Genomic DNA, 22,007 nt, shown 5'->3' with positions numbered 1-22,007 from the left:
AGATGGTACCCACTTTTGTTCATATGTGTGAGTTTGGTACTCGCTTTTAAAAAGTGTCAATCGAGTCTCAACTTTTGAAAAAGTATTTCAATTAGGTCCTTTTTGGAAAAAAAAAATTTAACGCAATTAACTTTATTTATAACTTTTATCACTAAATTTTATTATAAATATCAATACTCGATTTTGCAAGTCATTTTAAATATCAATACCGTTAATAATTTTTTTTTCTAAAAGGGGCCTAATTAAGGCATTTTTTCAAAAGTTGAGACTCAATTGATACCTTTTTAGAAGCAAGTACCAAACTGATACATCCGAACAAAAGTGGGTATCATCCGCCAATATAATATTACTAAAGGATTTGTTGGAAGTGGGTGTACTAGTTCGACCCGAAAAATATATTATTAAGAGATAATGAATGTAATGGGTAGGTATTCTTCACCAACGAAGAACCAAACTATCACATTTTCAATTAAGAACTTGTATGATATAATACCATATGAGGATGATCAAATAGTCATATTCATGTTCATGATACATTAGAATGTGCATCATGTTTTGGTTGATCATCGAGGCTCTTCCATGATTGTTTTGAGACACTTTTGTAGGCCTTTTTAAGTCCAAAAGACTACTTAAAACTTGTTAGGGAGTACAGGCAAGTTTCATAAATGATCATGTAGAGGTAAAAAGATATCCTAAGTTAAGAACAACTTTCAGTACAAGAGAGTTAACAAAAACGTTGTTCACCATGTATTTGGTGGTAAATGTTCCATCTTTATAAAAGGTTAGTTTGGGTCACCCATCCTTACATAAGTTGGGGGTTGTGGTTTCCACTCATCATCTTAAAGTCAAGTATCGAATTTCTGACAAAGATGTAGGTATTATTTGAGTTTACTGACATGTAGTTTAAAAGTGTTATGAGGGTAGCTTGAAAAATGGATGCACCTACTTTATTTCAAAAGTAAACTAATAAATTTATATATCAGATTTAGATCCCAAAATTGCGTTTGAAGAAGGACACCACAAACCTGTTGAAAACTGTTTCGATATACCTAATAAGTCTCATATCGCTTAGGAATTGAGGTCAAGCGAAATTTAAATACTCCTACCTCCCTTCACTCTTCGAGGCGCCTTTTAAGGACAAAACCGTGACGAAGCTCAAACGTTCCAAAGTGGACAATACTTCGGGAACATGATAGTTGTTCCTAACGATGGTTGCCGAACAAACTTGGGTCGGAATCGAAATAAAAACTTAAAGGATGTTTTATTAAAAGGAAGAAAAATGGTCAAAGTAGGTATGAATCGTGACTCGCATCTAGAGAAAATGGTCCGGTTCTTAAAGGTTAATATCAAGATACTTGTGTGGTTGGTGGTTGACATATCATGAATCAATCTTGATTCCCTATCTCATATTGCCTTTAGAATCCTCAGACAAACCAATCACCTAAGGAAGAAAATATGGTGAAGAAAAGAGGGGACGATAAATATGGGACTAAAATTATGAAAGGTTGATCTTATTTGTGAAATTTAATAACCAACGTGATTGACTAATGTGGTAATGATAAAGAAGCCTTCACAAAATGAATGATGTGTATTGGTTTCACTTAAAAAAAAATGTATGCAATGATTCTTATTTATTGCCTAATATGGATTAACTTGGGAATGGAGCATTTGGGTGTGAACTAAAATGACTTTCATGTAATTCATTTTTGGGTTGTGTAATCTAAAACACATTTATAAATTATGTAATTTAAAATTCATAATTATATAATGTAATCCAAATACATTTCTAAATTATGCAATTTGAAGTACATTTAAAATTTGAAATCAGTTTAAATCGGTTATGTAAAGTTGATTTAAATTTAAAATTCATATTTTAATAACATACACGAAAAAAAAGTGAGACTATAAAACTAAACATATTTCTATTAATCAATTTTGTATAACTAAATAAATCTTGATATTTTCATTAAAAATAAGATAAAGTTCTCTGATTTAAACAGTTGTTTTTTCCTAAACAAATACATTTAGAAACTTATCTAAGTGATAGTACAAATTATAAATTATCAACAAATTTACTATTATAAACTACATAAACCACTTTTCTTAATTCTCTAAATTAAGAAAAGTCTTATTTGTATGTAAAGACGTATTTTATGTTTTTTAATTAGTGGTCTAATTAAAAAAAAAACTTAAAAAAAAAAAAAACAAACTTGAGTTTCCGATTAATTTTTTTTTCTAATTTTTCAGTAAAATTAGATTTGAATATCTAAAGCTAATGCCACATAAAAATTTATGATGACAAGAAATATGTAGTTGGATAAGAAGACTCTAGAGAGATATATAGATTTTTTTTATAAAAATGAATAATTTAAGAATAAGAATGGTAAAACAAAAAACATGTGTATGGTGTTTTTTTTGTTAGAATTCCATGGATAGGATTCAAACAGAACAGAACCAGAAGGATTGGGTGTGTTGGTGTGATTGGTAGGTAAGCTCAGTTCATTGTTCTCAACATGTCGATGCTGCTGAGGAAGGCCTGGGATATGGTGTTGTGGAGATCTGACTCGTCACCATCATCATCATCATCATCATCCATATCAACAGCAACAACAACTGCAACAAGATTTTCACTTGAAGTGGCACATTCTGACATGGGTGAATTGGAGCAGCTACCCAGTGACATCTTGATGCAAATTCTGAAGCTTTTGGGTCCAAAAGCGGTGGCAAAATTAAGTGTGGTTTGCAAGAGTTTGAGATCCATTGCGTCTGATAACAGACTTTGGATATACTTCCTTCAGACCCATCAGGCTGAACCTTCTGGGGATTCTGTCTTCTTTGCTGAGACCACCTTGAGTTCTGGCTACCCTCTTCCGTGAGTACTACCGTCGATCTTCCTTCTTCACTTTTTCTTGGATTCAATTTTCGTGTCATGTAATTTGCTGGTTTGTGAATGAAAAATTATTTTTTGATGGGTGGTTCTGGAGAATTATGTTTGGATGGGTGCTAGTGAATTTGGTGGATTGTGATTGAAAAATTGTGGTTTGATGGGTTGTGTAAGTTATTGCTGTGATGGGTCATGCGCTTGGATTGATCGTTGGGTCTTGCTGCTGGTGAGTTTGATGGACTGTGTGGTGATAAAGATTACAATTTTGTGTTTTAGTGGTTGGTGGTGTGTTAGAGGTTAAAATTTTGTGCTTTGACCGGTCACTTGTGTATCTTATGGATTGTGCTGCTGGTGATTGACATTTTTGTGTTTTGTAGGGTAGTGATTTAAATTTTGTGCCCTGGTATGTCTTGCTTGTGAATTTGATGGATTGTGCTGTTGGTGATTGAAGTTTGTGTTTTGGTGGGTGGTCCAAAATGGTTGTTGTTTCTTTTAGCTATGATGGTGTTGTGTGCTTTGTTTGATTGTTTGTGTTGATACTCATTTACATTTTGTGCTTTGACGATGGGTTGCGCTAGTGATGATTGGTGGTTTTAGCAATGGTTAGTTTTCATGTTTATGGTGTTGTGTGCTTTGTTTTGTTTGACGGGATGTGCAAGTGATTTTTATTTGGCACTTCTAATTGTGATGTATTGAATTTCATGGACTGTATTGTCTACTTCATAGAGATTGAAATTCTGTGATTTGGTGGGTTGTGTTGTGAGCTGAATTTGGTGGCATGTAATTGGTATTGTATTTTGTGCTCAATTTGATGGGTTGTGCATGTGATTGATGTCCTATGCTTTTATAGATCTTATAAGTGAAAGTGATTGATATTTTGTGATTTTAAATGGTTTTCCCTAAATTGCAGAGCATACGTTGGTCACTGGCCCCAGCTATCATTCAAGCATATTTATGGCCAGAGAGCACAAGTTCCTGGTTCTATTATTATTGATGGTCAGTCTAGCAGTTTTGAACTGTGAGCTTATGTTTCTCTTATTCGTGATGATTATATTTTCTCTTACTTTTATTTTTGTCCATCAATCTCTGTAGGTGGTTCTGGCTACTGCAAATTTGGCTGGAGCAAATACGAATGTCCATCTGGTCGATCAGCAACATTTTTGGTAATGATTTTAATTGTAAACTAGCACTAACTGAGGCTTGCTTGCACGTTGTTGCCAGTTTACCTTATTCTCATTTCGACTTTGGTCTAACCTAGAAATAGAAGAAAACACTTATGGAGATACTAGGCATTGCGTTCTGTGTTTTTCAGTTTATTCTTACTTGGCTGCATATTTTCTTTCCTCTTTGATGGGCAGGAGTTTGGTAACATTGAGTCTCCAATGTATACTAGGCTTCGACATTTTTTTGCAACTATTTATAACAGGTATTGGTTACAGTTAACACTTAATAATCTTTCAAGTGAAGTAAATCCGTATTGGTCTCATGCATTGCACTTTAGAATGTACATATTAGATGAATTGTATTGTACCAGAGCAATCACTCTGTTGAGAGGGCAGTAGTTTTAATGATTATTTAAATTTTATCAATAGAGAAATATTCATACTTATCGTGAATTAAGGCATTGCTTTTTTGAAAATACGAGAGAATTTTCAATGATGTTCCTCTTCCCAAATAGCCTACATTCTTTGTATTTCCAGGTTCAATCTGTTGTAAAATGTAATTGGCAATGGTTATGTTTGTAATACTTATGAATATTGTTGAGAATTGTTCCTTTTTTCCTTATTTCAGTTATTAGTACCATTGCCTTGTTACTGTTTTATCTTTACATTCAATGTAAGATTCTATCATCCCTACTATCAAGGGATTCTTCTCTTATTTGTATTCCTTTCTGATTAATGTAAATAAAGAGCCTGAGGATTGTTTTGCCTCAAGCCTTTGGCATATCTAGTCTTGTACTCCAATTGGGATCAAATATAAATAGATCATTCAATTGAATGGTGATTCTCACTAAAGCACTTCAGAAAAGCTTTGTTTCTAATTTACACATGTTTTATGTTGCTGGCAGGATGCAGGTGAAACCAAATAAACAACCAGTTATTGTTTCGGTACCAATATGTCATTATGAAGGTCAGTTTCATTTTGTGATATATTCAAGTGGTTGACAAAATAAAAGAAAAATGAGAATGAGTTCTATAAGAATTTTAACGCAATTGTTACAATAGTTCAGTTTTAAATTCATGTGTCATCTATTTTATTTCTTTTATTGTACATAGTTGTTCGTTGGTTTGTCTGCATCAGAGAAACACCCATCATTTTGTGACTTGACCTGACACGATTCACTGTGGTATTCCCTAAAGTTTGGAACTATTTTACTGGAATGTTCTGTTACAGTTCTATCATTGTCAGGGCTGGGTAATTGGTCTCCAATCCATAGTCTAAGATATAAACCATCAAGCTGAGGGCACAAACTGTCTCAAATGTTTGACCAACTGCCCCTATGAGGTTGTCACTTGGGGCTTTGTCATGTGCCTTAACAGGCACCCTATCTTGTGAGCATGTGTAGCTCACCCTGTCACGTGCCTTGTTTTCTACCTTCCCATGTCTCTTAGGATTCTATGTACTGCACTTTTCTGTGTTCAGTGCTCAATTCTGACATCCTCTCTCCATTCATCAAGCTTGACTTGTTTGTTCTGTTACTTGCTGTTCTTTGTGGTGGTAATCTGTGGTTATTCATTGTTCGGGATCCTCTGTGATTTTTTTCCTATGGTAGGCATTGCATCGATGGGAACTTGTTCTATATCTCAGAAGCAGTGTTCATTCTGTTCTAGACACGAGGCCACAATCATTGTCTTGAACACAGTCTTGACATGCCATTTCCACTCCTATAATTTCAACAAATAATACATAGTTTTTCTTAAAATATGATGTTCAGCTGTACAATGTTAATCTATTTCCTCATTCCAGATACTCAATCTGCAAAAGCTTCAAGACAACAGCTTAAAGAGGCAATCTACGCATCTTTGTTTGACATGAATGTTCCTGCTGTTTGTGCTGTCAACCAGGTAATTCATGTTTATACTTCCTTGTTTGTTTGACATGTTATTTTACATTTAATATATGTTTTTCCATCAAGTATATTGAGTCACTTGTAAATTAGGATTTGACCGTCATCTTCTAGGTATTCAGTTTTTCTGCTGAAGTTGCAAGAAAGTGAGAGCGCAAAGCACTTGATTACTTGCAGTAGAATTGTTATTCTGCCAGCTTACGAGTTTAAACCTGGGAGAATAGAACCTTGTTTACAAATATTGAAATCATTGTCTATTAGTGCATGGTTTTTTACCTAATGAATTATGTGTGTTTCTAGTTTTTTTCATGTGTATTTACCATCTATGTTGTAAAATGTAGGCCACTCTAGCTCTGTACGCTGCAAAACGAACTTCTGGAATAGTTGTTAATATAGGTTTTCAAGTCACTTCTATTGTTCCAAGTATGCTCTGTTTCTTTTTCTCTTACCTTTCTGTCTTAATATAATTCTTAATTTATTTATGCTTAGCAACAATTCTTTTGCATTAAATTAATTGTTCTTGAAATGCAAATGGGACTTGGGAAAGACTCATAATGCTTAAATCTCACCACTTTGTTCTGATACACAAACAGTATTTTGTATGTTAGAAGCTAATGAACATTTTTCTACTTTTCCTTCTGTTGCAATTGTGACCTATTATCTTTTCACAGTTTTAAATGGTAAAGTAATGCGCAAGGTGGGTGTGGAAGTTGTGGGGCTGGGAGCACTGAAGCTTACAGGATTTCTCAGGGAGAAGATGCAGTTGAACAACTTAACTTTTCAATCTTTGTATACTGTTCGCACACTGAAAGAGGTACTGATATTCATCTTTGTGCTCTGAAATATTTACAGTGTGGTGGAGATTTATTCTACGATGTCAATCAGGTCAAGTGTGCTACGACAGCACATCTTAGAGGACAGTACAGGACCCTCCATTACTTATGAAATGCAATCCACTTATCACATTTACTTCTGGCTTTCTCAAATTGGATTAGATTTTGGAATTCAAAATATTTGACATTTTTATAAGCTTAACTCATTATATTCAAAAAGATACAATGTTTTAGTCATCTCTTTTTTTCTCTCTCCCACCATTTGTTCTCTAAAAACTGCCCTATAATGAGTCTTGTTTCCTGGTATTAGCTGCCTAATATTTATTTATTTTGCCAGCTTTTAGAAAGATACTTATTAAGTAGTTAAAATATTAGATGATGGGAAGCTCTAAGAACTTGGTCGTTTAAGAGAAGACATAGCCTCTGGTCTCCTTCAGCCAGAGGAAGATTTTTCTATCTAATGATAATGAGAAAAGGTTAGGTTTAACTTTGCGTTATTGAACTTGCTTTTATTAATTGTTGTTGGAGTTTGCTGAAATTAATCAGAATCCTCATGAAAACTTTTCCCTGTATAAACACAAAGAAAAAGAGAGTCATTCTGGCCTCTAATGGCCTTAATTACAGAGGCAGATTTGTATAAATCACACAATAAGTTATTCCTATAATTGGGAATATCCTAATTAAATGAGGAAACAAATCAAAATATAAAAGAAGAATAAATCCTAAGAGATCATCAGAGATACTCTAAAATATTCCAAGATATTATCTTCAGATATTTCTTATGTCTTATGTTTCTAACTTCTAGCAAGAATCAACCTAGAGCACATTATTAAATAATAAATGACAGATAAGTAAAGGAGTAAAGGTTGGTAGATCTGTTTATTGCCCATGCTTCAAGTCTGAAGGATTCTTGCATGAAGGGTAAAGTCAGAAATATAATAGAAAAAAACATTCGTGTGTCTTCACCCAATACCTTAAATAATTTTTGAAATAGCCAGTTCATAACGTAGCCTTGAAACCATGTGGTGAGATCAGCTACTTGAACTAAGACTGGAGGTGGAAAGCACTCGGTTGTGGTGGTTCAGTAATTGAATGAAATCTTGGCATTACTTGGTAAATAAGAAAACATGCTAATCTTTAAATGTGTGGAATATTATTCATCGCCAGAAGTCAGTCCTTTAAATGTAATATCTGTATCTTGAAGGATTGTTTCTTGATTCTCAGCTGAGAGATGCCATGAGTTATGCCTGGGAAAAAAAGATTCATCTGAGAGTAACACAGGATATTACTGTTTGAACAAATCCCTCTTTTATATCTTTCTAATTGTCTTTATATGATTTTATATCTTTTACTTTTTTTTCCCTTTTTCACTGAAGTGTGGTGGGAATGGGAATGATTGGTATTGCAGATATCTTTTACTTAAATGTTCACAGAAATTGTTTGGTAATTTTTTATTTGCATGGAGACAGAAGCTATGCTATGTTGCACTTGATTATGAAGCTGAGCTATTAAAGGATACAAACGCATCATATGAGGCTGCAGGAGAAGGATGGTTTACCCTCTCAAAAGAGAGGTTTCAGACAGCAGAGGTCTTATTCAAGCCTCATTTTGCTGGAGTGTAAGTTTTTCTATTTATTGCCATACAGCTATGACAGATTAATCACGCATATTTACTTCAATCATTGTGATATCATATCATCGTCTATTGGGATGGATTGTTTGCAAAAGTGCATTTAACTTGAAAATAAATAAAATTCTTTTCCTTTTTTTACTCCTACCCCCAACAAACTTAGGGTTCCCCATTTGCATTATATAGGTTAATTTGTCAATAATAATAATAACATTAATAATTAAACTATCCTTTTTAACAGGTAGACTCAAAAGCACAAGAATCAGGAGGAAGTTTTGTTAAAATGAAAATGATTGGCATGACTTTGTAAAGTCTTTATTTGATACCTCTTCTTATGGACGGGCTTTGCCTATTTGTTTTATTTTCCCAACTATTAATCAGATTTCAATTAATGGCTATTTTGATTGAGTAAAAATATTTTTTTTCTTAGGTTGATGTTACCGATTTCTGTCATCTTTAAAGCATGCACTAAATTGCATCTTCTACCAGCTTTTGCGGGATGAAATTGAAATCGTGTATTTAGGCTAAGTTAAATTCCATTCTGTTTACTTTCATACTCGAACTGCTTTAACCTTTTCAAGTTGCATTTCATAAGGGCTGTCTAATTTAAGATGAATGGGGTAAATTTCTCCTAGTTGATCCATGGTAAACTCATGAGAATAAATCACAATTTGATACTTAATTGGTATGATAGAAAATGAATGAAGAATGACCATAAGATATCAAGAAATCTTATGTAATTTGAGAAAAAGGAAAAAAAATTTGTCTAGCAATAATCCAAAAAGTGAAGGTAACATAGAAGATATTCAAGAGAAGACTAGGAGGAAAAATATAATACATCTATTTTTTGTCAGGCCAGTAGATGTGCAACTCAGAAATCTTTGTCTAAAGTTTGAGGGGACCAGTTGGCATTGTGTGTTAGACTTGGAAGATTTTGTAACCAAATGATATGCAAATCTAACTACACTGCATGTCATGTTATGGGACATAATATGTGTTACAACTTAGAATATAGATTCTTTCTTTTTGTTAGTTGAGTTCTATATATTTCCTGAAGCTTATGTTGTTCTCACTTGTTGGTTTAGGCAAGCCATGGGTCTGCACCAAGCAATAGCTCTTTGTGTGAAACATTGCCATTTTGCAGATTTACCAGGTGACAATGATTGGTACAAGACTATAGTTTTATCAGGGGGCACTGCATGCCTACCTGGTTTGGCTGGTAAATGATTTTTGTTTTCTTTCTATTGGAACATCTTATTTGCATGAAATGGATCTAAACACCTCTTCTGGTGTATGACATTCTTCTAACTATGCTACTTTTGAAACCATTTTGGTACAGAGAGGGTAGAGAAGGAACTCCATACCTTACTTCCTCCCTACATGTTCAATGGAATTAGAGTCATACCTCCTCCATATGGTGCTGATACGCCATGGTTTGGAGCTAAGATTATTGGCAATGTGAGTTATGTACTACCTGAGATAAACATACAAATTTGGTTTACTTGATAGCAGAGATATTTTAGTTTATAATCAATGTGGTAAATAAAGAGGTCTTTGATTCAAGGCTAACTGTGTCTGAATTGTGTACAGTTGAGCACCTTTCCTGGTCATTGGTGTGTTACAAAAAAGCAGTTCCGTCAGAAGCCTAGACTCAGCCTCATATGGTGATTATCTTGATATATAATTTATTTTATCAATTATTCCCTCTAAGAACAGAAGATCAGAATTCTAGCAACTGCTCTAGCATGTACAAATACTATGTTTTCCTCGTTGATAAGAAGCCTTTAATTAATATTTAGCCTGTTAAGAATAATGTAATAAGGTTGATGGCTACACTGCAAGTGTCAAGAAACTGTTGTAGTTGAAGAGCAAAACCACAACATGAGAGTTTTGCTGTAAGTTGAAAAAATGCTGCAAGATTGGAATGTATTTCTGGATCTCCCTCTCACGTTTATTGTTGAAGTGAGATGTACCCTTTAAGAATGACATAAATTTCTGAGATGAATTGCTCCTCAACTTGCAATTTCTCTGAGTTTGATTATTTTATCTGTTTCGGTCTATAATCATGGCGACTTTTTATGCACCGAAAACATTCTATGCACAAAAAATAAGGATAATTTAAGAGAAACTATTAAATATGCAGTTCTTTATTAATACATGTTTTATATGCAATGAAATGAACACTTAAACCAATATTAGAATTTTTCATATTTTGTAAGATTTTTTAAATTTGTTAAAAAGATTTATAAGAAAAGATATTTTTTATTATTTTCCTATGAATTTTAATTAACAGATAATTTTTTCGTAAATAATTATTTTTTATAAATTTATAAAATTTGGAAGTATCTTTTATAAAATTTGTGTAAAATATTTTCTAAAATAATTGGTAGTAAATTTTTATAAATTATCATTCATAACATAAGTATTTTAAATTAAAAACTAAAAAAAAATTGGTAAAAAAATATGTGTTTTTATGTAATAAACAAAGCAAAAATAGATGATAAACCGGTAGAAGATGGAAAATTGTTTATCAGAAATTATGTAACGTTCAAATAAATATTTCAGAACTTTCTTTAAATTCCGGTTTAAAATTCAATGGTTAAACTCTAGATCAATTATATTACAAGAGTCAAAGTTTTAAATTACTTTCATTGCAGTTTAATATTTAGGGGTTCATAATTTCAGAATAGAAATGTATAAATTTATCTTGTATGACTTACCGTAAGTCATGTCAGATTACCAGATAATCTATTTTAATAAATTATTATAGTAGTTATATAATATACAAAATAAGATTAAAAACTTGATATCATAATTTACACAAAAAAAGTTATTTGTGATTAAATCAAATTTCACTACCTATTACACTATCAATAATTGAATGATAATTTATAATCTTGTTTATGTCAATTTTTGACAAAATAGAAGAATAATAAAAAGAAAATTAAACAATTCATTTTAAATAAACACTAACGAACACATATATGTATATATGTATTTTTAAATATGAATGATAATATGATAATATTGTAATAAGTACACATATATGTGTATGTATTTTAGATATGAATGATAATATGATAATATTGTAATAGGTTATCATAGTGTAATATTATTAAATTAGTGAAATGATTAAAGAAATTAATTGTTGATGAATAAAAAAAAAGGATAAACAGTTTTATAAAAATTAGATAAAAATAAACGTTAATTTTAAAAAAATTAATAAATAATTATATTATATAGTAAAATTGATATTATGAAATGTAGATAAAAAAGAGATAATTTTTTTATATATTGTTATAGATAAATAAAAAAAAATCAACATAACGTCAAACTTATCTACATAAATAAGATATTAAACAATTTTTGGTCAATATAAATCTTATATTCATATTCAATCTAAAATAGTTTATTCTTTATATAAAAAACAATTCAATTCAAAGTTATCAAACACTGAATTAGAATAGCAAGAGAGGAACAAACAGCAACCCTGCTATGAAAAGCAACAAATTGCAAACAAGGCTTGTTTTTTTACAGATCTTTGAGCAAGAAGTTATTTGAAGCATTTCAATCAAATGAAATCAAAACACATGATTATGCAGCAAGAAGATAAATCACTAGGCATAAGTAATTTTTTTCAATATAATACAATCCTCAAACTACAGGCACATGGACAATTCTTTTGGCTCAAAAAGCACTTCAAACACAGCATACAAAAAATGGTAATGCACGAATATATATAGTGCAAGAACAAAGAATGAAAGTTGGTATAGAAATATATCAGAATAAGAAGATTAAGAAACAGGTTGTGAGCAAAAGAAACAGAGATGGACAGTGAAGAAATTGGTTTGAAGTGTCATCTGCTGAAACTGATGGTGGCAATGCAGGACATTCAAGACCAAGCTTCCCTTCACGACACTCACTGGCAAAGAGGCCAGGAGGGTATTTTCCATACAGATTGATGTAACTAAACATGGTTGAGGCACACTCATTTGTGAGATCATTTATAACATCTGCATAAGGGCAAGCAAATTCTTTAAATGCCCCACAACATTCTTTGGGAGGGTATTGGGGTCCTTTGCATTTGCTTGTGATGATTGTGTAGTTTAAAAACTCAAAATTCACAGAACAACCTGCAAGTGCAAAAGGTGAAAAATGTGTCATCAGAATACTATTTTGAGGGTTTCAAACAGCATACTTTCAGTTCTTTAAAGAGTTCAAGAGATTAGTACATGAATCACTTGCTCTGTACCTTTGATGAAGTTCATATAACCTACCACTTCTCTACTTTGCATATAAACCAGTTAGAAATTTTGAATAACAAAAATCCTATGGAACTATAGAAGACAAATTACATTGCAGTAACCACCTAGTAGTAGCCATTGTTGTTTATCAGTTATCCAAAAAGAATGCACCTAGTTTCTTTAATCTCAAAATGAAAATGATACTAACAGAAGATCTATAATAATAAAGACAAAATAAGCAGACCACCATAAATATATCACATAGAAGGATTTGACACTATCAAACAATTATAAGTCAATATAGATATGACTTTTTTTTTTAAGACAATTATGGTAAAAGATGTCAAATTTAACAGAAATAACACTTTGAAAATTGGATGATAATGTAAACTGGAAACACTATTTTCCCTTAACTATCATAATTAAAGGCCTTTGACTCCAAGATGGGACTACCTTGTATCCCTACAAGTTTTAGTCTTTTGGATCAGCTATGGAACTAATTCTTTAGTTACTAAGAACTAAACTTGAATGTTTCAAAGAATACAAACAAAAAGGTAAAGTTTTAGTATTTATAAAGAACAAACAAGTAACTGAACATAAAATATAAGTTGAATCAGTTAATATGACAAGTAATATTATGCATTGTGGTTTTTCTCTTCCTTTTTCTCAGAGCTTTATTATCGGTAGATCCAACAAGAAACGAAGATACAACCACAAAAAAAAAGCCAAACCTTTTTTCGCCTGAAGGAGATTCCGACCGGCATGTGCTTGAGAATCGAAAACGTGGTCTGCAAAGAACAAGAAAAACCCCAAATGTAAATTAACACAAAAACTTGTCAGAAAACTGTTTGGTTCACCAAAACTGAGAAAATCAAACACCAAAAAACCAAAGTCCAGCTTAAAGTAAAAACATTTACCTGAAATGAAAGTGGGAGTGAGAGAAGAAACGGAGAGGGCCCAGAAGAGAAGGAGAAACGAGGAAGAAACCCAGAAGCGTTTGTGGAGAGAAAACACCATGACTGGTTCAAAACTGAGAGAAGAAAGGGTAGATCCAATTATAGAAAGGGTTGTTCTTGTGGTAGTTGTTGTTTTTGATCTTGATTTGTTTTGAAACTGAGTTATGTTTCTGACTTCAGTAACGGGTAATGAGAAGATTTTAACGCAAAGAGAGAAAAAAAAAATGAAAATTTGGTAGAAGAATTAGATAAGAAAGTTGAACTAAGAAATTTTGGTGTGGTTTGGTTCTTTAGAGTGTAATAATAAAGAAATGAAAGAGATAATGACTGACAGCACAAATACACAAATACGCGTAAACACGTTCTTCTGCAAGCTGTCTTTTTTTCAGACATCTAATGAACAACATAAATATTGAACTGTGTTTATTAATAAAGTTAGATGAAGTTGTTGTATTTATCTTATGTTTAAAGTGTCTGTCTTTGTCTAAATTTGATTTCAAAGATATAAAAAGGATTATTAATAATAATTTTTTTGAAAGAATTAGGATTCATCAATGGGTCAATTTATTTTTTTTCACTTAACTCAAATTAATTTAATTTGATTAGATTATCATGAGTTTTATTTGTAATTGATCAAAATTGACCTCATTCAAATTAATTTGCTTTTATACGAGTTAAATTATATGATTGGTATCCATAATTTTATATCTGTATTGTAAATATGTTATATTATATTTTTCTTCATGTTTTAAATTAGTTTAGATATCATGAATTATTAAAGTTTTAAATTAATTTTTGTAAAAACTATATTATTTATTTAATTAAATTGATGTTTGAAAATTATAATTTTTAGAAAAAGGAAATTGAAATTTTGGTTCAATCTGATCTAAATCAGTTTAAAAATATGTGATAGTTTCTTCAAATCTCAAGAATTGTGTTAGAGATCTATATCAACACAAATAAGATCAATTTACAGTGTAAATTTCAATTTTTAATCTTATAGAATTAAATTAAACTTTAAATCAACTTCATATCAAAGCCATTTAGAATATATTTTAATGAAGTTTGTTTAAACTATCTTATATATGTTAACTAAGTGTTTAATGTTATATTTGATTTTTTCTGTTGTCGCATGGACTAACTAGCTCATGTGATATCAATTAATAAACATAATGTAAATCTTCATTTAAAAGCCGAAGGATTATACTATATTATACATAATAACATTAGATAATGTTTCCTATATTGGTAAAAAATTAGAAGTAAAAAATATTTTGTAAGAAAGTGAAGGTTAATTTATATGTATTGTTCAAGTAGTTTTATACTGTTGATAAGTTAAAATTTTATTGTAAATATGACTCATAATAATTGTCATTTTAGATGATACTATAAAAAATTTTACACTATCACTACATATATATATATATATATATATATATATATATATATATATATATATATATAATCGTATAAATGATATACATTTAATTGACTTGCCTTAAATATTTAAATCTAAATTTAATCTTTTATTGATCAGATAAATATTTGATTATTTCAGATTCATTTTTTACTAAGTAAATTGTGTTTTAAAAATTACAATTAAAAAATAAACTAAAACCAACACTCGTTAGATTGTTTTAGAAAAAATGTTGATTTAAGATGTAAGAAGGGATAGATTATAGTGGAAAGTGATAGATAAGATGATTTGTTAACAGAGATTTGAGATATTAAAAGTAATAGCATGTTTACATCTGCGTATTTATTATGTTCACTATATTCGAGACATTGGACCACAAATCTATTCAAAATTTCAACGTCCTATAAGCTATCTAATATAGTAAGTAAATTAACTAATACTTTCTTCTTTTTTTCTTAAATCTATTTTTCATATACTCTAAACTCACAACATTTTTTTAAATTATTATGACGAATGATCTTTTGAGATTTGAGATTATATTAAGAATAAATATAATTTTAGTCTTTAACTTTAACTTGAAATTAAAATCATTGCCATCCCATATTTTGATATAATTAATCTTCAAGTTTTAAAAATAAATAAATATCTTTCTAGTTCAATTACATCAATTTCTTTTATGTATGAAACAACAGTTTAAGTTTTCGTTTAGATTAATTGAACCATTTGACATATTTTAATTCAACTATTATTTTGAAATATTGTAAAAAAGAAACATAACTTAAGATACCTATATTTATTCATTTCTAAAGTTTGTAAATCAAAATATATCAAAATTATTTCAGACAGAAATAAATTTTAATTTCACATCCAAAATTAAAAACTAAAAACATATTTAAATCCTTATATTCAAATAAACTATAAAGCAACATCTTTCGAGAAAAGAGTGTATGTTTTACAATAAAAGAAAAAATAAATAAATATAATATAGAGAGAAAGAGGTAAAACACAATGAAAATTTGCCAAAACAACGAAGATAAATTTGCCAAAGTTTGTTTCTGATCAGCACGGTACTTGTAAATTGCCTACCAATGTGTGCAATACAAATTGTCTTTGAGCTGAAGTGGTTTAGTACTACTACTTCCAAATTTGTGATAATGAATACAGTTTGAGAGCTGAACAACCCTTACATGCACCACCAACATGGAAAATAGATATCTAACATTCCAATACTGTTTCTTAAAATCGTTCCAATGTTTCTTAAAAACATTTTCAAAATCCTTTAGCTGCAACAAAAGGGGAGGGGTTTACTAAACTTTCTGCTGTATAAACCTTTTCATTTTCTTTCTATTCTCAAAACTGTCTAAAACTTAAGAGAATATATCTCGTCCATGCATAATTACACCTTTACACCTATTTATTTACTACCAAAAATTACAAAGAAGATTTGAAAGGAAATCTATATTATATATTATTATAATCCTATTTATAGAAAGAAAGTGGACTGTGTACCATCTCGATTCCTCGTGTTTCTATGTATGCTCTACCAAAACTTATTATGCTTGAAATGTGTCCTTTTTTGCCTCAGGTTTGGTTGGTCCAATCTAAGTGTGAGCTTGCACTGTGTCTTCTCTTTGATGTAAATAATATTTTGTGGTGCCTACGACCTGTGTTGCTGAACGTTTAAATGATTCAACAGAATAGTCTTCTTTGCTGCAAGAATAATCCTTGTTAAAAGCGGTTACAAAAGTGTTCTTTTGTGTTACTGTAATTTATGATGTCTTGTTTCAATTGCAAAAACAAATGAGCCAAGAAGATGTGATTGTAGCGTTATAGCTGATAAAGAAAGAAACAAAACACAACACGACAAGAACAATAGGATGGGAAAGCCGAACTAGTACTACCAAATTGAGATCTTATTCAAATTTTAGATGAAACTGGTAAGCTGTAAGCCTGTAACTACGAATTCATCAGCAGAGTTTGACAATTGCTAGCTCACTTATCTAAAGATACAGAAATCTAGTTAAAAAAACAGGGAAAATCCTTTTTTACAAGTTAATATTCATTCAGATAACATAGTTCGTTAATGTTAACTTACTCGGCACTTTGTTTTCTTCAAGTTCTCCAGCAACTCAGCAATCTCAAGCTGCTTCATCACTGTAGCATGTAGTACCTGCATTAAAAGCATAAAGTTTAACCACCATCCGATCAGATCAGCATAATCTAAAGATCTATATGACTGGGAAATATAGACCAATACCCTCTTGGTCTGTTCAAGGTCGAACTCAACGGATTTTATCCTATTCATGGAATCCATTAGCATTTTCTCCTTCTCCTGAGGCATACCATCAGGTTTGTTGCTAAGTTCCTCAAAGACTTTTTCTAGTCTCTGAAGACGTTGTATACACGGAAGAATATATTCTCTTTCAGAACCTGATTCAACAGCTGCTGAATGGTTATGAATGTTATGGTCCACGGTAATTGATGGGTGAATATTGTTCTGCGTTCTCCAAAATTCGAATGTTAAATAGTGGAGGAGTGTAACTAGTTTTTCTGTGAAAAATGTCAGTACTCTTGCCACGTATAAGATATTTATTTTCTCTACTTTTTCCTTAACAATGCCGAACCAACTGCTGTCAGAAGTACCTGAAAAAAAGCTAGTGAGTTTATTAGATAAGGACACTCTGAAATAATTGCCAATTAAATCAGTTATACCTAGCATGAACGTAGCTATTATGAGTTTGCAACTTCCACATGCAAATATGACAAGGTATATCTGCAACTTAGGTTCTGAACAGCATATAAATATAATTTTTTGAACAATCTCATGACAATACCTCTTGAATCTGTTCTACAAGAAACATTCCCTACATCATTACTTTGCACTGGCTGCTCTTGATTAAGGCGAAAATGATCACTTTCAATCACTTTCTCCACTGCTAGAGAGCTATCATCACAACTGTAGTAGCCATTGCGATCTGGTACTTTAACCTACAGAAGATGTGGCGTTAGGTATGACTAAAAACTCAAGACAAAAATACAAATATCGTGCATATAGGTAAAGACAACAATGAGGAATCTCAGATAAATCAGATTCAAAGGTTCCAGTTCCAGACTGTACTTCTTCGCGAACTGGGGCTAAATAAGGATAGGGACAGCTCCTGTATCTGTTGGGAGAGGAGTATTCATTCATATCAGACCCCGATTCAGCTGTTGATGTATCACTGCACCGTTCCTGGGAGATGAGAAAAAAATGTTTAGAACTCCATATATCTTAAGCAAACACTTGTGATGTCCCGACTTCTCAATGTCAAGATACATGCCTTCAACGGGTGGAGCATTTGAAAGGAGTCAAATTTGTGTTGTCCATCAGGTAATTTAATGATTTGCCTCACAAATTTTGCCTCCTCATTATGTACCAGCTAAAGATCAGAATATCCAACATTAGTTAAACATATACTAGTTTGTTGGATAAGGCAATTCCAAGTTGTATATGCTTTCAAAATCTGACACTTGCAAATACAAAGAAACAAGATATACAAAGAAATATTACCTTCATGATGTCAGGATCATTCCATGGGCCCTTGTTAGACCGAAGACATCCACCTTCTGAAGCACATGTACAAGAACCACCCAGAAAGTCTGGCAACTGACTGCATAGATTCATTTACAAAATCCAAATTAACCAATAGATTGAATAGAAATGCAGTATGGTGAAGACATGGATGTATACCTAGAGTCAATGACTTCCAGTAATTTATATAAAGACTTAGGTTCAACAATCTGGAAAATTGGGAAATGAATGTAAAGTCAGTTCACCGCAGGAATACATCTTATGAAATGAGTTGAAGCTAAAAGGTTGAATTATTCACCTGTATCTTAGCAACAGTTTTGGCATCAAGAAACTTCTGTGCAGCAGGCCAAAGCATCTTCTTAAATCCAGAACCAGCATTGACGATATACATCTGATGCAATGTCTGTAGATATACACTACGAATTTTTATAAAAGAAAATGGAGGAGGGACGTGAAGAAGTTAGTTTGGGAAAAGATGGGACAAAAACCTCTGGATAGTAACTGCTATCTATTTTTGCCATAGCAGACAAAAGACTTGCAGCAGTACGTGAGAAATTTTTCATTCCCTGCATCACACATATGAAGTGCCAGATAAAGTTTTAGCAGAAAAGCTTTTCAACAACTTAAACCAAGTATGCTCCTGTCCTAAAATTGAGAAGCACCCAATCAGGAGAGATTCCCGCAGTAAATACAATACAACGGATTTTAAATATTTTAAACAGAAATCGTGTTTGATATAATGCATAAAGGTATTTGATAAAATACATAAAGGATAAGTACGTAAATAATATACAACCAAAATACAGCATAGACTATCAGGCATACAAAGAGAAACAAACTACAGAAATACACCTGATATTAGTGATATGGCATGCAAATAATTGTGTAATGCAACGTACCAGGCCCTGTACATCCAATACTGTTGTTGTCGAAGAAATCCGTTTCTTTGCTGCAATGGAACATGCTGGAAATTTCTCGTGCAGAGTCCTCTCGAACTCCTGGACATGATATTTCAAATATCGATCTATTGTAGTTATGCGCATTAGGCGGCTTGGATGGGCTTTCCCAAGTCTCTCAATGTAAACTGGCCTACCTTCCCTATCAATCCCATGGTACCCTTGAGGATAATACTGCAGTACTTCTTCCAGCTCTCCAAATTCAAAATCCTTTTAAACAACATTATCACATTCACGTCAAAAGTGTGTGTATGAAGTATCTTCTGATGTACATTTATGCTGATGCAGAAACATTCAAAGATTAAGAGAGCAAATAACTCTGTTCTATCAAGGACCAACTCTCCTAATAGCTTAAGCCATTAGGTAAATGAATGGTTTTAACATGTCCCTTCACATGGAATACTCGTGCTTGATGCACGGACAGAATTGGGATAGTAGCACAGAGTTAATCACATGACCATAGAGACTCTAATATTGTCAAAGCCTAGCTTTCCTAAAAGCTTAAGCTATTGGGTAGAAGGCTGAAAGCCCACCAGTGGCTATATTTAAATCTAGCATGCCTCACTTGAAGTGAAGAAAATACAAATTTTGTCTTCCAAAGTTATCTGCAGAAGAATTAAGCAGATCTGGCGGAACTGTTTTTGACCATTTTGCTTGGTCATGAAAGCCTAAAAAATGCCATGCCAATGACCAATTCTAGTGAGAGCATAAGCAATGAGATGTAAGTTCATGGATGGTTTTATGTCTAACTTGTTCAAATTACAAAACAAACAGATAAAGTTCATAATCTACATAATCAGATAAATAAAGGAATTGTGTTGCCCCTATATACACTGAAACATTCTGCAGCCTAAAGCAGCCTATATTTCTTTCATGGCTATGACAAATTATTGTCATTACCTCAAGAATAGTATCAGTTCCATATTCCTTTCGCCACACAAGCATTTCCTCCCACATCTGAATTGTCTTCTCAATGTTAAACTCCCTGGCTTTAAGAAACCTAACAAGAAGTAGAGATCACCATAGCAAGAGTGAGCCAAAAGACAACATTAGATATTCGTATGTGAACCTTTTGAATTGATCATATACCTTAACAATGTATGGTAGTCATCATGCCTAGGAGGCAAAGAACCCCTTTCAACAAGTTTTTGGCGCAATTCATGGACAGCAGTCTCCTCCCCAGCATCTCTTACATCCTCAATAGACACAGAGGGAACCCTGTAATCAATTTTCCTTTTCCCTCTTTTCTTAAGAGAATGAGTGAATCTGGAAGAAGCACTCATCGCCTTCTTCTTCAAGTTCCCAATTCTCGACCGCCTCCTCTCATCTTCGGAGTTCTCAACATCAGACCTCCTCTCTCTACTCTCGTCATTACTACATTGCCCTTCAAACCCTGCCACACCACATTCCATCAACAACCATAGAAAAAAAAAAAAAACATCATCAGCAATTCAATTTACTAACACACCGACTCACCAATCATCACAACATACACAAAAACAGAGCAGAAAATACCTGATGCAGACATTTTAGTCTCAACACAAAACCAATTACAGGTGATGCGCAACCCTTGAATCAGCGAAACAAGTTCACACCAACCTCCGTCCTATCATAAATTACTGCCACAAACACACACACAATCAAAAATTCAAAATCATAACAAAAGAAAAATCCATTAAAACACAGAACTAGTACCTAATTGTATGTCACTGAATTGTAAGGTACAAAAACTCATAAAATTAAAAATCAAAATAAAATGCAAAATGCAGATTCATCAAATAGAATCAAACAATCTAGAAATGAACCTAGCATGGTGTGAGAATGGTCGCTCATGGACCTTTTTCTAGCTGTTTCATTCTTCAACCAAAATCAAAAGCACAAAAACCATAAATCTAGCAAAAACACAAAAACAACAACTCGGATTCCCAAAAACGGCGTTTGGCAGAGCGAAGATTCTCCACGATTGCAGTGTACAAATGGAGAATGTTAACAAGTTGAGAAAAAGAAGAGACTTTATATTTATTTTTTTTTTCTCTTCTTATTTATATTTAAATTAAGAGGTGTTTTTTAATGAAGTGAGAGATGTGAAGTTGGTATACACATGAACCATCATACATCATTAATGTCATGCCTTGGATCTGTGGTTGCCTATATTAACACCAAACTTCAGCAAAAATAAACTCATCTTTCATTTCAATTGAATTTTACATTAATAATAATAATAATCATCATCATTATTTCATTGTAAACTTAAATTTTGAAAAAATAAGAACAGAAAATAAGTGTAAATATATGAATAGATACGAATATATGATGTACATGAAGTTAGAGAGATGAGGCATGCATATCATGCATGATACATACCTTTTAGAAAGAAGAGAATGGTGTGTGTAATGTAGATCCTTCTCCTTCTTTCTACTGTTCCTCTCTTTATTATTATTATTATTAT

The 22,007-nt window shown here is 32.1% G+C and overlaps 3 protein-coding genes across 5 annotated transcripts; 1 reads left to right on the top strand and 2 right to left on the bottom strand.

Moving 5' to 3' along the window:
- The first annotated feature begins 2,405 nt into the window (after positions 1-2,405).
- On the top strand, positions 2,406-10,437 carry ARP8 (actin-related protein 8). The gene is made up of 12 exons (XM_028072549.2): positions 2,406-2,872; positions 3,795-3,880; positions 3,977-4,047; positions 4,243-4,310; positions 4,953-5,014; positions 5,852-5,949; positions 6,293-6,374; positions 6,623-6,765; positions 8,254-8,402; positions 9,500-9,633; positions 9,754-9,872; positions 10,005-10,437. The coding sequence occupies exons 1-12, from the start codon at positions 2,514-2,516 to the stop codon at positions 10,080-10,082; spliced, it is 1,449 nt and encodes a 482-aa protein (XP_027928350.2). The 5' UTR covers positions 2,406-2,513; the 3' UTR covers positions 10,083-10,437.
- A 1,595-nt stretch (positions 10,438-12,032) lies between these two features.
- On the bottom strand, positions 12,033-13,902 carry LOC114178314 (GPI-anchored protein LLG1-like). The gene is made up of 3 exons (XM_028064149.2): positions 13,576-13,902; positions 13,390-13,446; positions 12,033-12,547 (listed from the first exon to the last, which is right to left on the bottom strand). Exons 1-3 carry the CDS (start codon positions 13,673-13,675, stop codon positions 12,195-12,197), a joined length of 510 nt encoding a protein of 169 aa, XP_027919950.2. The 5' UTR covers positions 13,676-13,902; the 3' UTR covers positions 12,033-12,194.
- Positions 13,903-16,344: 2,442 nt separating this feature from the next.
- Positions 16,345-21,604, bottom strand: LOC114163742 (Sec14p-like phosphatidylinositol transfer family protein). 3 transcript variants are annotated; one of them, XM_085671442.1, is made up of 15 exons: positions 21,364-21,604; positions 21,074-21,177; positions 20,648-20,951; positions 20,459-20,558; positions 19,502-19,768; positions 19,091-19,168; positions 18,901-19,005; positions 18,762-18,811; positions 18,582-18,681; positions 18,352-18,450; positions 18,150-18,263; positions 17,866-18,019; positions 17,289-17,674; positions 17,127-17,201; positions 16,345-16,741 (listed from the first exon to the last, which is right to left on the bottom strand). In XM_085671442.1, the coding sequence occupies exons 2-15, from the start codon at positions 21,084-21,086 to the stop codon at positions 16,721-16,723; spliced, it is 1,866 nt and encodes a 621-aa protein (XP_085527568.1). In that variant the 5' UTR covers positions 21,087-21,177; positions 21,364-21,604; the 3' UTR covers positions 16,345-16,720. The 3 variants fall into 3 exon arrangements, with proteins under 3 accessions (XP_085527568.1, XP_085527587.1, XP_085527604.1); XM_085671461.1 differs by having other exon boundaries at positions 21,396-21,559; XM_085671478.1 differs by lacking the exon at positions 18,352-18,450.
- Positions 21,605-22,007: the final 403 nt, after the last annotated feature.

Source organism: Vigna unguiculata, chromosome 1 (genome assembly GCF_037176805.1).
Source record: "Vigna unguiculata cultivar grain cowpea cultivar isolate G323 ecotype 2 chromosome 1, ASM3717680v1, whole genome shotgun sequence".
NCBI classification, from domain to species: Eukaryota; Viridiplantae; Streptophyta; class Magnoliopsida; order Fabales; family Fabaceae; genus Vigna; species Vigna unguiculata.
This window is presented reverse-complemented; position numbering and strand designations above follow the sequence as displayed.

What these genes read in the sequence shown, in the direction of transcription:
- LOC114178314 (XM_028064149.2), bottom strand. Translation starts at nt 13,675, where the DNA reads ATGGTGTTTTCTCTCCACAAACGCTTCTGGGTTTCTTCCTCGTTTCTC. An exon ending in CACTCCCACTTTCATTTCAG is followed by an intron (nt 13,447 to 13,575) that starts GTAAATGTTTTT and finishes TGTTCTTTGCAG; the next exon opens with ACCACGTTTTCGATTCTCAA. An exon ending in TCTCCTTCAGGCGAAAAAAG is followed by an intron (nt 12,548 to 13,389) that starts GTTTGGCTTTTT and finishes TTGCACTTGCAG; the next exon opens with GTTGTTCTGTGAATTTTGAG.
- LOC114163742 (XM_085671442.1), bottom strand. An exon ending in TATTGGATGTACAGGGCCTG is followed by an intron (nt 19,169 to 19,501) that starts GTACGTTGCATT and finishes TGTGTGATGCAG; the next exon opens with GGAATGAAAAATTTCTCACG. An exon ending in TGAAGAAAACAAAGTGCCGA is followed by an intron (nt 16,742 to 17,126) that starts GTAAGTTAACAT and finishes TTATTCTTGCAG; the next exon opens with CAAAGAAGACTATTCTGTTG.
- ARP8 (XM_028072549.2), top strand. Translation starts at nt 2,514, where the DNA reads ATGTCGATGCTGCTGAGGAAGGCCTGGGATATGGTGTTGTGGAGATCT. An exon ending in AGTTCTGGCTACCCTCTTCC is followed by an intron (nt 2,873 to 3,794) that starts GTGAGTACTACC and finishes CCTAAATTGCAG; the next exon opens with AGCATACGTTGGTCACTGGC. An exon ending in GTCGATCAGCAACATTTTTG is followed by an intron (nt 4,048 to 4,242) that starts GTAATGATTTTA and finishes TTTGATGGGCAG; the next exon opens with GAGTTTGGTAACATTGAGTC.